The 14,525-nt window shown below is 35.3% G+C and overlaps 1 protein-coding gene across 1 annotated transcript in view; it reads right to left on the bottom strand.

Annotated features, from left to right (window-relative positions):
• TAX1BP1 (Tax1 binding protein 1) overlaps positions 1-14,525 on the bottom strand; it is a 65,569-nt gene that overhangs the window by 31,924 nt on the left and 19,120 nt on the right. Inside the window, 6 exon segments of the mRNA XM_086614251.1 lie at positions 8,377-8,474; positions 8,477-8,534; positions 10,096-10,118; positions 10,121-10,171; positions 10,174-10,281; positions 13,974-14,076. Of these exon segments, the coding sequence (XP_086470377.1) occupies positions 8,377-8,474; positions 8,477-8,534; positions 10,096-10,118; positions 10,121-10,171; positions 10,174-10,281; positions 13,974-14,076 (441 nt within the window).

Raw genomic sequence — 14,525 nt, 5'->3', positions numbered from 1 at the left:
AGTTGCAACAGCCTTATGGGTGGAGGGGGGAAGAAAACTGCACCACAAGAGTCAAAATAAGCAGCCAGAAATCACATCAGCTTCACTGCTGCAAAACAAAAAGCTACCAAAACAAAATCCCAGTAACTATTAGTAGTCTCACTAGTGAAATGAAACAAAGAGAATTTAATGAAGTTATCAAGTGAATTATTTTTCCCAGAATCAAAATTCCACTTTGAAAATTGTGATGTAGCTTCAGATAGGGTACAAGAAGAAAAACGGGGGCACAAAAATTTATTGCTATCATAACATGGCAAAAGATTTTTAAAATTATTATTTAAAAAAAAATAAAAAATTGTTCTAATCACATGAAACACTGTCCTCAACCTGCAAAGATTTGCCATTACACATAATGTTATTTGTTTACAGTGCATTACAACAGCTGCCGAAAGAACAGAGTTTGGACACGGAAAAGTTCTAAACTACAGTTCAGTTGCTTTAGGTTTGTGTAACCTGACCATAAATACACCGATCGAAACCTCATAAGCTATTATAAACTCTGTCTGAAGGATAAGTAAAGATCATGCCTGTGGTCTTCCTTGAAACATGTTAAAAATCTATTATTAAACTTCTGCTACAAAGAGACTAATAATCCTTCATTTGAGAATGGAATAGCCATAAAGTTTCTAGATTTTCATTTTATAACAGAAGACTATGTCAAAAATCTGTACGTTCAACAATTGAGAACAACATGCTTTCCCTACTTATGTCTTCTAATGGATTTTTGCAACACCAGTAAAACATTTCAGAGTACAGTGCCATTAATGGAAGCAAAGTGATACAGACATCCCTTGCTGTGAATCAACATCCACAACACGTTTCTCAAACATACTTAAGGCAGAGAGAGATCCAACAAACAGAATAAAATACTTGAAAAATACAACTCAGCTGTGACATCTTGCAGTATGGCAATGGGCAGCATGGGTTTTTTATGCTTCATCTTTCCTTTTCATAACAATTCCCTATCCACTTTTAAAGCCATTCCACAAATAAAACATTCACTTTTGATTAATTGCTAAAATCTGCAATCTTATTTTACTTTTACAGAAAGCACACATTGTAATGAAGAAGAATGAAAGGTTAAAAATGAGCTATGCACCTCTCAAATCAAAGAGGTCAATTCACCAAAACCAAGGCAATTTATTTAAAAAAAAAAAAAAAGAAAGAAAAAAGGCATCAGCATCTTTTAAATTTCAGCTGGATTGATTTATCTGGATGTAATTTAATGTCAAGAGAACCATTATGCTTCATACCCTGTAGAGAATTTAGGGGATCTAGATGAATTATCTGCAGGAGCCTTTTGTTTATCCCATTGACATCATAGCAGCTCCAACAGAATTGTGTAAACCACTTGGCTGATACCATACTCTGTTTAAAGGACCTCTGAGGACAAATGATGAACACATTGCAGTCGCTGCAAAATCTGAGTGTGCTCATACCACAGGGCCTGTATGTTCTGAAAGGAAACCTCAAGTTGTAATTTTTCTTTCTAAAACAAAATCTAAGCATTCAGTAAAGTAAAACAGTAAGCCAATTCCAAATAAACTCAATGATATTAAGCTTTTATCTTTGTGACTATGATTGGCAATAAAAACACTGCTCTGAAAACACTGGAGTCTCTCTATTCCAAAAACCTAAGATATCACAGTGGTAGTAATTCATGCTAATCTCTTCAACTAACTGTTAAACAGATCAAAACTCTACAAACTAAGGCCTAATCGTGTAAAAGTTCATCTAAGTAATGTCAGTCACCCAATTACTGTAATGAAGACTACAGATGTGCAAGTTTTTGCAGGAGGCAGCTGAAGTATTTAGACACACTACAATTTTGCAGCATGCATTTACATTTCAGAATGTTAATTTCTTAAACATCTTATAATTTCACTATAAGCCATTGCTTTTGCAAAGAGTCACTCTCATGAATACATAATTTGAATTGAAGTGCAGGCAGGATACTTATCTAAACATTTAAGAATATTTCAAATGAATCTGTTCAATCACCCAGTGAAATAAATTTCAATTAATCAGTTTACAAAATATGCATACACAGAACAGTCACTAAAACAATAAAACAGCATTTTCTCTTCACAAAATGTTTATAGTACCCTTGGGAGTTATAACTGCTGGTGCCAACCTGAGCTGTTCTGAGTGTTTAGTTTGTATCTTTAAAACATTATTTACATGGAGTTTGGGAAGTTTTGTGTGGTTTTTTTGTGGTTTTGCTTTCTGGGTTGGGGCGTGTTTTTTTGGTTGTTTGGGTTTTTGCTTTTTGTTTGTTTTTTTTTTTAAAAAAAAAAAAAGACACAACCAACCAACAATGCATCTCCCTGACCATTAGATTTTTGCACATGCAGCATAAACAGCATCATCATGGCTTGATTTAAAGAGGCACTGAAAAAACACTCGATTCACTCACTTTTAGGCATGCAGTCTGAACTGGGCACTTGTACTGCTGACATACCACCCTGCACAACAGCATTCCGTCACTATCTAACCAGAGAAACTCTCCTTATAAAATGGCATCAGAAGCCAACTTAAATGAATCCCTGATATTTGAATAAAACTCTCCAATGAATAAAGCTACTGTGCAGGTAGAACCTGTCAGTAGAAAGTGGATTTAGATGGATGTCCTGTTAAAACTCCCCATCAGATAGATGAATTAGCTCACTTTTAAAAAGTTAAATGGTGAGCTAAACTTTCAAAAAGCATGAAAGAACGAGTCTATCAAGTCAGTAAATTCACTCGTGCCTCCATTTATGCCAATGTCATAACAGAAACACTATTCAAATGTTCATAGGATCAAAGAATGTGCAAGTAATCTGCAAGCCTGTTGCTTCTGACTCAGGCTAAACATTTACAGAAACTAAATGCCACAGGAGCAAGACTCAGCACTCAGCACTGTAGCATTACAGAAATCCATCCAGAAGTACTCTCTTCCCACTAGAGGGAGACAAATGCTCGCAAAAGCATCACTTGCAAGCTCTGCTCTCTACAGAAGCTTACGAAACTTCTGTTCAGAAAACTGAATCGTCGCAGTGTCAGAAGAGCTACACAATGACTACGGCATGTTTCTCTCGTTCAGCACAACACCACCAAATCTTAAAGTGCACTGCTGCCAGAGAGCCTACACACAGCTTAAGTACACACAAAACTGGGAACGCAAAGACCAAAAACCATGCGTTCTATTTACTTCCACAGGTATATATTTTCATATTTATACTGTGTAAGATACAGAGTAGAGATATTGTATTATTATTTTCCAGATTAAAACACACACTGTTTTTGATTCAATGTTCTTCAATCTTTCCAAAAGTAAAAATATATTCAGACAAAAGCGGCTTACTAATGTGACTCAACATACTTGAGTACGCACTAGCGAACAAATTATCTCAGTAGGAAACCAAAGGGAAAGTTGAAACGTTGAAAGCAACCTGAAACAGTTCTAATGACTATGTACATGTGTCATCTTAAGTAAAATAATCATAGCGAGTAATTACATCATTATTTTACAATGTTATATTAGTAGAGCTGCAAGCTGTATACACAGCATGATTCTAAGTAAAAGTATGCTATCAGAGAACATCATCCTAGTAAACAAATTAACTCTGAAACCCTAACAGAAGGTTCTAAGAAAAAGATGTGACACTTCTGAAACATTTCCAATAATTTTGTATTTACTCTGAATTCCTCTGAATTCCCACACAGAGTAGTAGCAGATTAAGCTAAACCTTCACACTCTGTAAGAGCACATTTAATGTCATCTGGGGGGAAAAAAAGTCTAGGAATGGCTTAACTGGCATGGAAAATGCTACAGAGGAATATTATATTTCCCTGTAACTGAAAATACAGCCCTTTTCAGAAGACTAAAAAGAGCATGCGTGTTGAGGGGCAGAAGAACAGGGAGAATGAGAAAGATTCACTTATCCTCTCCCTAAACTGATCTTGTCAGAACAGCCACATACTGTGTTAAGCAGTCATTGGACAAGAGAAGAGGAAAAGATCAATCTGAAACCAACAAAGACTAAATTTGTCCCAAGTTCTACAATATCTTAAGCTTTGGCAGGGCACAGTAATTAACACAACTTAATAGTAATAATCATAATATATGAAGTGTGCACTAAAACAGTGGGACTGGAGAGTACACTCCCTCTGAGCGCGAACCCTGACTAGTCCAGAGCTGCGTGTCTTGCAAATACTCTTTTTCTGTGATGGTGGTGATGACAATCTGAGAAAACTACACCTGCAGAACCATTACTGTCTTGAATACAAATTAAAATACATATTTTTTTTTACTCCAACATGATAAAAATACTTCAAAAACCCCGCAAACCTAAAAAATAGAAGACTTAGAAATAAGATTCTTAGAGTTCCATAACCTGTATTAAAAGCTATGTTTCAACAACTCTAACAGCACATTATTACTTTATATCTTGAATGCATTTGTTCCTCCTTCTTTGCCAAGAAATGAGATGGCTATCTTGTAAGAAGGTAACAAACAACTGCCTATCTCCTGAACAGTAAGGGCACTGTTAGTAAACGAAAACCTGTAGTTTGTTGTGGCCATTACAGTCTGAAGTGCTCCACACACAGGAACTCATCTGTTTTTAAACCTCAAGAAATAGGAATCTTTTCACCACTTAAAAACATGCATAGAGCCCAATATTTAAACTTCACGGAACACTGACTGTATTACACCTGAATAGATTGTTCATTAAAAGATTCATCTACTTTTAGCGTGTTTCTTCCTAATATTTTCCCCAGAGAGCCTCTAAAGGACCACTTACAAAGCATCCCAACTGGGCAAAAAGCAGACAGGGAAGACAATAGTTCCACTGACAAGAATTCTATATGAGTAACTAGGTGAGGAAGAGAGATCAAATAATGCAGAGTGGGAGGGAAACACTAACTGGGGGGGTATAGCTGTGACATTGTCTGCAACAACTACCCTGTCTACATTAAGAAATCAATGTTTCTGAAGACATTTCTTAATGATCCAAACTACTCCTGAGCTATTCATGAAACAATGGATTGATAAGAATGAATAACCAAAGAGGAAAGTAGCCTAAAGGCATAAAAATAAACGTGAATAAAAAGGAGATTTTAAGAGAACTGTGTTTTAACAAAACATTTTCATATTATGAACTCGGAGCTTTTCCATCATTAATCCACCTTCTAATTTGTTACATCGTATCACATAAGGTAACTTACATGCTATGACCCCTAACCACACCACCCACATTCTGTTCAATTCAATTATAAAAAATATAAGGTAGCTTAATAAGGCATTTCATCAAAAGACAAAGATACGATCTTAAATACCCATATCATTTGCTCCAAAGAAACTGGGTGAGATTTTTCAAAATGGGGCAGATTGATGAGTATTCTGTATCAAGCAGTTCATAACTTCGGGGCCCCTTTATCATAATACCAATGGTAGCAAACAAATACTAGTTGCCCATACATGAGGAGCGTAAAGACTCTGCACTCAATTAGAATCGAGCGCATGTGTCTGTACAGACATATCCAGTTCCTTTGCTCATGCAATTGCTGCTTTTTAAGCACAGTACTTTGTACTATTATGGTTTTTTAGAGGGCTCTGTGGACAAGCAGAAATACTACGTGTGCACTTGATGGAAGTACTTGCAAAAAGGAAGAAAATCAATACGTTGTTAAGAGACTGAACATGGGTTTCTATCACTTACAGCTTCCTCAAACTACAAAGGTAATGATACATAGTGTTTACAATTATTATATTTTCTTATATGGGCTATTGTTTTATTAATTATTTTTCTTTAGCCCAATATGCTCTAAAGTATATTGAAAGAATTTTTAAATAGAACTCCAAATAGTTAAACCTTTACCTAAGTTAAACATTTTAAAAAATACAAATTTTAAATTCATCAACTCCGCTTTTTATCTATTTATGTATCAAGAGTTTAGAGTATAACTAAAAATCCACCTGTATGTGACAAAAGAGCACTAGGAATAAAAGAAGAAAATAAAAAACCCACAGAATTACTTAGTTAAAATAACCCTTCTGTAACTTAAAGGCAAAAATACCCCAACAAGCTCATACTAAACACAGGTGAAGATTCTGCTGTTACATAAAACACAGATATTTTGATTACTTAGCATTTCAAGGTTATCCCTTGTAGTCTTTTATATAAGACAGCTGAGTTACTGCATTGTTTAGGCTTATCACCAGTAACAATTATTCACATCACATGAAGCCGATTAGATCAGCTGAGGTTTCTTGGGGAGAGTGGTTTTGGAGGTTGTTTGGGTGGAGGAGTATTTTGTGGGGTTTGTTTGTTTGTTTTAAAGGAACCACAAGGAAAATAAAAACCTAGGTACTGTAATCCAACTGGCTGCTCCATAACTGCTGAATCTTTAAATCAATGCATTACCGCACTGTTCAGTTTTCTCAGCAAAGATAAATCATATAATCCCTTGATCCACTCCTATAATTCATGTTTGGAGTAGGGAGGCAAGGAGAGCAAGAAGGCAAATAATCTCTAAGATTGGAAAGTTTAGAGAGAAAGACACATATAAACTATTGTTTATTAAACTTTCCGATGATGAAAAGTTAACTTACTGCACCTGATTTAGTAGATGTCTGTTTAATTTTCAAGAGTAACACTGGATTTATAGTCTACTTATTTATTTAAACAAATGAAAGATGTTTCAACTCAGCAGATTTTTTTTTTTTTTAAACAAGCAAAAAACAGAACAGAAAATATGTAAAATAAGACAGTGTCAAAGACTTAAGAGACAAAAAATGATTGCACGAGTTAGAAAAATTCTATAGTATTCTACATAGGTGAAGACTTTCATCAGCCTCAGATCAGACGTCTACTTACAGCTCAGCTAAACATAAGTGAGAAGTTTTTCATATTGCATCATAACTTCAACAAAATAGAAGGCAGTGACAAACCAAAAAATAAAACATTTCTGAAATGAAATTCTACTTGCTAAGTTCTAGTATATTAAAGGCAAAACTATTTTTGATCACAGAAATTCACAGGAAAGTGTGAGAAAGTATCAAGATATTTTTGTTCCTATACAGTCTAACTGTATCCTTGCTAGAGAGCCATCAAAATCCCATTTGACAAATTTGTTCTAAAACAGCATTGTAAGAGCTAACATGTATTACAACTGACAATTTACTTTCAAAATTTTAAAAAATTAGAAGTTCACATTACAATGAAAGATATCTATGTAGCTCATTCAGATTTATCAACCAAGTTTATGATTCTTTAAATCCTTTAAATGAACACTTTTAAGTATTTAATTCTTGTCTCGTTGATTTAAACAAGTTCTCCCATGTACTTGAAATTAAAATCCTGCTTTTATAGGAAAATTTATTTCTAAACAAGATCTTATCCTTACTTTTTTCCTTACCCATTCTGGTCCACTTCACTATGACCGTTCAAAAGTAAACTATAAGTTTCAACACTTTCAGATTCCCTCAACAAATCCTTTTCTGTTAAAGGTGTATCATGCAGAACTGTTGACATATACATACTAGTACTTAGAAACAGCCTATTAACTGCTGTCCACAGCTAAATTATATAGGCTTCATTACTTCAAATCTGTCCATGTCACCACCTCCCTCCCACGTGTTTTTAATTTTCTCCTAAAAGTTGTTTTTAAAAGCAGCAGCTTAAAAAAAAGATTGGATCCAACATTTTTGTGCCTTTTTTATATCAGATTTCCTCCTTAGCATAGGTAGAATTCCAAATTAAGCTTGCTTTTAGGCTAGACTTATATTTACACTATCAATTAACACTGTAAATTAATTTTAGGTTTGTACTTCTTTTCCCTTTGAAATTTTCACACTTTTGTGAAGCCTTTTAGAGAAGTGACTAGCTATTTTTCACTCTTTGTATGCCCTGGCAGTAGTATTCTCTATTAAGTCTTGATCTTTGCTTTTAATACAAACATTCTTTTTACCATTTTTGATACCCTGTGTTCTGTGCAGTTATTCCTTAATGGGAGTTATTTGAAAAGCTTTCCTCCATTTTAAGTTAATGTAAGCAAACTTTAAACTGTCAACTATTTTCCACTATGAATTCCACAGTTAAATGTCAAACATCTGGTAACAGTTGTCATCGATTATCTTACTAAGCCTGGTACCAAAAGCCTTAAATATTTTAATCATTTTACAAGATAAAAGGAATAGTGGCAGGAGGTTAATAGGAACTGACCTATTCTAGTGTAAATGTCTATCTAACTGCTAAGGGGTTTTGATAGCTGATTTTCACCCATTTTAACTGGTTCTTGAAAAAGGAGGATTACAGACATCATGAGTCAGCTTTAATTAGTTAAACAACTAACCTTTTGCTCTGTCTGCAGTTGGTCACATCTCTGTTTTTCATGGTTAAGTTCTTTTTCCAGTCTTTCAACTTGATCTCTGAGTTGTGCTGTTTCTTTTCCAGAACAGAAGTTACCTTTAATAGCTCTTCTTTTTCTTTTATTATTTTTTCAATTTTAAACTGTAAAAATAAAAATATTCTTTTTTGGTAATTTTTCTCCCCTTCATTCCTATCAAATAAGTGGACAACAAATTAACCCAGTGTTTGAGCAGAAGCACAAAATGTATGTCCTCTGGGCTAGGTTATTTTACAGTTTTCCCTTTATCCCAAGTTTCTGAAATTTAATTGCTTTAACTGGATAGTACTGTATTACAATTAGACAGCACACTTTGCAGTGTCTTGGTTTATACTCAGGTTTTTCCCCCTTAAGTGAAGTGCCTTTACTGTTCCCAAGTGACAGCAGCTACGGAGGAGCCAATTACGATGATGACAGCTTGGTGAAAAAATGGCTGCTGCATGTAGAGACACACACACTCTAAAGCAGTGTTTGAGGAATTTCATAAAAAAATGAAAGCACTCGTAGCCTAAAGTAAGGACTGGCACACGAACTGCAGCCTTTCAATACTTAAAAAGAGCTTGTAAGAAAGACGGGAACAGACTTTTTAGCAGGGCCTGTAGCAACAGGACAAGGGGTAATGGTTTTAACTAAAAGGGGGTAGATTCAGACTAGATACAAGGAAGACACTTTTTATGGTGAGGGTTGCCCAGAGAGGTTGTAGATGCTCCATTCGTGGAAATGTTAAGGTCAGGCTGGACACAGCTCTAGGCAACCTGATCTAATTGAAGACTTCTCCGCTCATTGCAAGGGGGTTGGACTAAGTGACCATTAAAGTTCTCTTCCAATCCAAACCATTCTATGAACCAAGATAATTAAAAACATTTGAAAAATTCTTTTTTCTCTATTTTTAATACTATGAGTACATATCTGAAGAGTAAAAATATCCCAGATGTATCTCTAAGTCTCTTATCCCTAAATTTTGAAAACTGTAAATCCAATATACACGTATGTGCCTAGACACAACTGATGAAAGGATAAAACATCTGATGGCAAGAAAGGAAACTTTACTGAGCAATTTTCCAATAAGCAACTCATACAATCAAGCTGGTTAGGTTTTGGGGTTTGGTGGGGGGGGTTTTAAGTAGTTTTCAGCCTACAAAATATCAACAAGCAAACGGAAACATCTTGACTCTGGATGTAAGCATAAAAGTCTAACCACATCCACCTAGCAAAGAACATGACACACAGAACACTGCTTGAAATAAAGCAAGAGCTATTCTAATATACTTAGGCTTAGTTTCCAGGGCTCTTCACTTCTGCACAAATAAAAGTATATTGCTTCCGATACACACAAAGGGTATCTTCCAGTCAGGGTACACAAAGTCTTCACAAAGGGTATCTACTCTCCAGTCAGTTGGAGAGTACAGATGTAAGAGATGGGCAACTACCTACACTCTTACAGTTTCTCAGCCTATGCTTAGTGCTATACCATACCTGTAACCAGTTTAAATCTTTACTCATTTAACCTGCAAATATTCTGAACTCAAATAAAATCCTGGACAATAAGCCAGAAATACATACATTACACATACACATGTAGGTTTTTTCCTCAATACCTGTAAATATATGTATATGTAAAAAAATAAATAAGAAGATAACATTATAAGAACTTGTGAATCAAACCTCAAGAAGTCCAGCTTTTGTGTCACCACTAACATATCAGAGTTTCCTTCATCTTCCATAGTGAGCAATTCTTCACAGGGGAAGAGGTACGAAACTGGAAAGGTGTGCTTGCTCCACGGATTTCTCCTTTATGAGTCACATAACAGAACTGGTAAAATTCTCCATCATCATTTGGTAGATAGTATCCTATCAAAATAAATTCATATTGAAGAAACATCCTACACAAACATACAAGTCTCCATCTGGAAACAGATTATCGGATCATGTTTGACTTATGAATTTCATGCTCATTACCTCAGTAAGGCACAGATAAATCATCAGAACCCTATTAGTAACTTTCATCCCCCAGCACTTTCTCCTAGCTTTTAATACAAACACAAAACAGTTTTAGGTCATAGGTGCTGTATGTACACATCACCTTACATACATTAGGTAACAGCTGCTGTTTATATATTTACGAAACAGATTGAATCACTAGCAATCAGATGCCCTGAAGTTGGACCACATTATTACATAACTGTTGTACAACCACAGAACAAAGAATAACCAATTTTTTGGCCTTGGTATACCTAGACAAAGACAAAATAACATGCAATGACAAGACATTTGCAACTTTACCAGGTCCAATTTTTTTGCATGTCTTTAGTGGAGTAACCACAATTTACTTCTGCTATTTTTAAATGCCAAAGCACGGGAATGCTCTGAATGGACGACACAATATTAACAAGCTGCCAAGTATGGACCAGGCAGAGGGGGCAGAGTTTAACAGCCTATTTTTTAAAATTAAAAAAATAATTTCTTCTAGACTTTGCAAGGCAAGAATAAATCGTCTTTATTGTAGCTCTGTAATACTGCATGCTGCTAGCAAATTATTACAGAACAATTTCTGTGTGACTATTCAACTGAACTGTTGCCTACTAAAGCTTCAACATCAAGCCTCTTACATCATCTGGATTCACATGGTCGTATTTGTGGATGTTAAACAATCATTTCCAGAGCTAATGAGATTTTACCTTTATCAGTTAATGCAAGAAAACCCCACTGTACCCAGTTTAATGGCAAGAAAACCAACTGGTTTTATTCGGAACACTTAATTATCAGATACGCTAGCCAGCTTGAGTATGATATTAGCACAATAAATCCTCACGGAATGTTCAATCCAGCAGATGTCGTCACCAATTTCTGCTCATATTTGACTACATTCCATCTGCTCCCTTTCTAACTTCATCATTAATTTCTATTCACCAACTTTTATTCCAAACTCCTGGAAGACTTTTCTCAGTACTCTTAGCTACTTTTCCTACAAATGATAAACCATTACATGTGCTATTCGGACAGCACTTGTATCAAGCACTTCGTGTAGGGAGATGGGGGTCGGTCTCTTCTCCCACGGTATGAATGACAGGACAAGAGGGAATGGCCTCAAGTTGCGCCAGGGGAAATTTAGGTTAGATATCAGGAAGAATTTCTTTACAGAGAGGGTTGTGAAGTATTGGAACAGGCTGTCCAGAGAGGTGGTGGAGTCCCCATCCCTGGAGATGTTTTAAAAACCATGCAGATTGGGTGTTGAGCAATATGGTTTAGGGACTCTGACAGTGCAGGGTGAATGGTTGGACTCGATGATCTTGAAGGTCTCTTCCAACCAGACGATTCTATGATTCTATGTTTCCATTACTCTTATACCTTATTAACTGTAGTTCAGAGAATAGTATCTTAATTTCAAAACCTCATGATTCTGTGCTTTTGGGCCTTACTACTACACTTTCCTATATAGCACTGCAGTTCAGTATACCTGATTCAATGTTTAATTAAGGTGACACTAATTCAGAACAATCTACTTTGCAGCTCCAGTAAGTTTTAATATTGGTTCAGGCAAACGGATTTTAACACTACCTAAAGTATTTTTTCTTGTATCTAAGATGTACTGGAGCGAAGAGATTCTTGATTATTTTCTTCCAGTACACCTATTTGATCATTTAGAAAAAAAAAAAATACATTTAAAGCATGCTGCACAACATTTACTGTCTCTCTCACTTAATTAAGCTCCTGTAAGCTCTACTGATCTCATCTCAGCAGCACTAAAATATTTTGCCAAACACAACTAGGAGATTGTCTAAAGGGAGATTAAATCTGGCAGCTCTATAAAAGTGGTGGACTGTCAGCATGGAATGTAACAGATGAGACAGAGGTACCTGCCTCTACATGTGTGGTAAAATTTCTAAATACAAAGCACTGATAATGGCATGTAAGCTCTAGGTTTTTAGGTCACTTTTATTTTCTGTACAAACCAATTTCATTCACTAAGTGAATTTTGGTAACTGTAAAAGACACTAATGACTTCTTTCCAGTTCCTACAGAGCACACATACTTTTCACAGATTTCAAGGTTTTAAAATGGTCAGATCATGTGGATACGATTATCATTGAAAGTACCAGAAAAAATGACCTGGAGTAAGAGAAAGAACAGTGAACTCATCCAACTATCACTATTTGCAGCTTTAAAAAGACAAGCTAACACAGTCATTTCAGGACTTCAATTTTAATTTTTCCATGTGTTTATTGCTTAAAATAAGTAACTTTTACTAAAGTAAAAAGAACATAAGATAGTACATAAAATTCTGTAAGTAAGCAGAAAAGCATTAAACAAGTTTAATGGTGGTGCGTCTTTTTACATGCATCTTTGAATGCGTGCAGACGTTTGACATGTAATGTCCTGTGGGAAGAAGTTCTGCACATTGACTGCGTAAACAAGCATCACCCCTATTTCTGTTTTGAACCTGTCACTTGGTAGCTTACATTGATGGCTCCTACTTCTTTAAATATGAACGACAGATAATTCACTCATGCCACGGGTAGCTGATTTTAGATACATCTGTCACTTCCCATTATTTCCCTTTCCCAGGCTGAAATCTGGTAGAATGAAGTTCTGAAGGTCACCTACTCTAACTTCCCACTTAAGAGACTCTTGTCAGCACCAGTGTGAGACTACCATGGCTGTGTCTAATCAAGTGTGTGGAATTACCATCCTTCCAAACCAGCAATACCTGTTCAAGTGCTGCACTACTCCTCTTGGTAAAAAAGTTCTTCCTAATGTCAAACGTAAACCTCCCAGACCACAATCCATGGCCATTGTCCCTTTATATATTTAATAAGAGGAGTATGGCTCTAGTACGGCTCTGTCATCTGTGTAACTTCACACTCTTACACAGAAGCTATTTCTTAATTCTGACCTTCCTTGCTGCGCTTTGTTCATTTGTTCTATTAGATCTTTTTTTGAGATTGGGGAGGGAGAGGATCTGATCCCCACTCAGTGTTGAAAATGCTATTATGCTATAGATTCGCACAGTGGTGTGACATTTTCTGGGTGTTTTTTCTTCACTCTTTCTTAAAAACTTAATTTTCATCAATTCCGCACTGTCAAAAGGGCCTCTGCAACTCTGAATCTTCACAAAACTCATCTACATTATTTATTCTTTGACAAGAATCACTTTACATTGAGAATGAAGTTAAAGTCTAGAGACTAAAGGCAATGTAAAGATACAATGCATTAACAGATGTCAAGATTAAAAAACTCTGCTGGTGATTAAACAAAGTCACTTTCTGTATTTGAACAGTTTCCAGCAGAGCTGCTTTTTCTATCAGTCATGAATATTGTCCATTACTATGTAAAACAGACTAAGTCACATAATTCCCCTTACAATTTCCTTGACATCTAAAATAAGACTGAACTTCAGACAGTGAAGTGTGAAAAATTCTCCTCCAATTTATGTTTGTAAAAGTCCAGAACTGTTATACAACTGTCAACATTGTACTGAACAGGTAAGTTTTTAAAAAGCCATGTAGGCTGAAAAATCTAGGTAGATACCGCTTTATATTCACCTTGAAATGTCAGCACACAGTTAACAGTTGATCCTTCCACATAATTTTCAGGCATAGGTGACCAAACAAACGTGTAATAATCTCTTGCAGTACTCCAACCAACCTAAAATGTAATAAAACACAAAAAAAAAAAAAAAAAAAAAGAAAGAAAACATTAAGTAGAAGAATTTATTATAAACAGTTAAGGATATCATGGTCTGGCCTTTACAACATTGTGTAATATGCATATTTCTGCTTCAACATGCAATAAAAGATACTTAACAATGTTTACAAATGAGGAATATTTTAACAAGCATGTCAAAGATTTAGCATGAATTTTATTAAGCTTGTTACCTAAGGCAATAAATGGGTCTAAGGCAATAAAAGGGTCTATATAAATTAAAACACCGGACAGTTTTCACTATACTTTAAACTACTATTTGGTACATTTATTATTTTTTTATAAAGATACACATTAGAATATTAAAAATACAAAATGATTAATTCTGAAGCTTATAGTCAGATTTCCTTAGTGTTAATTCTGCCAACGCTGACTATTTCATGTCTACAATC

The sequence above is a fragment of the Tauraco erythrolophus genome, chromosome 7 (assembly GCF_009769465.1).
Source record: "Tauraco erythrolophus isolate bTauEry1 chromosome 7, bTauEry1.pri, whole genome shotgun sequence".
Classification (NCBI taxonomy): domain Eukaryota; kingdom Metazoa; phylum Chordata; class Aves; order Musophagiformes; family Musophagidae; genus Tauraco; species Tauraco erythrolophus.
This window is presented reverse-complemented; position numbering and strand designations above follow the sequence as displayed.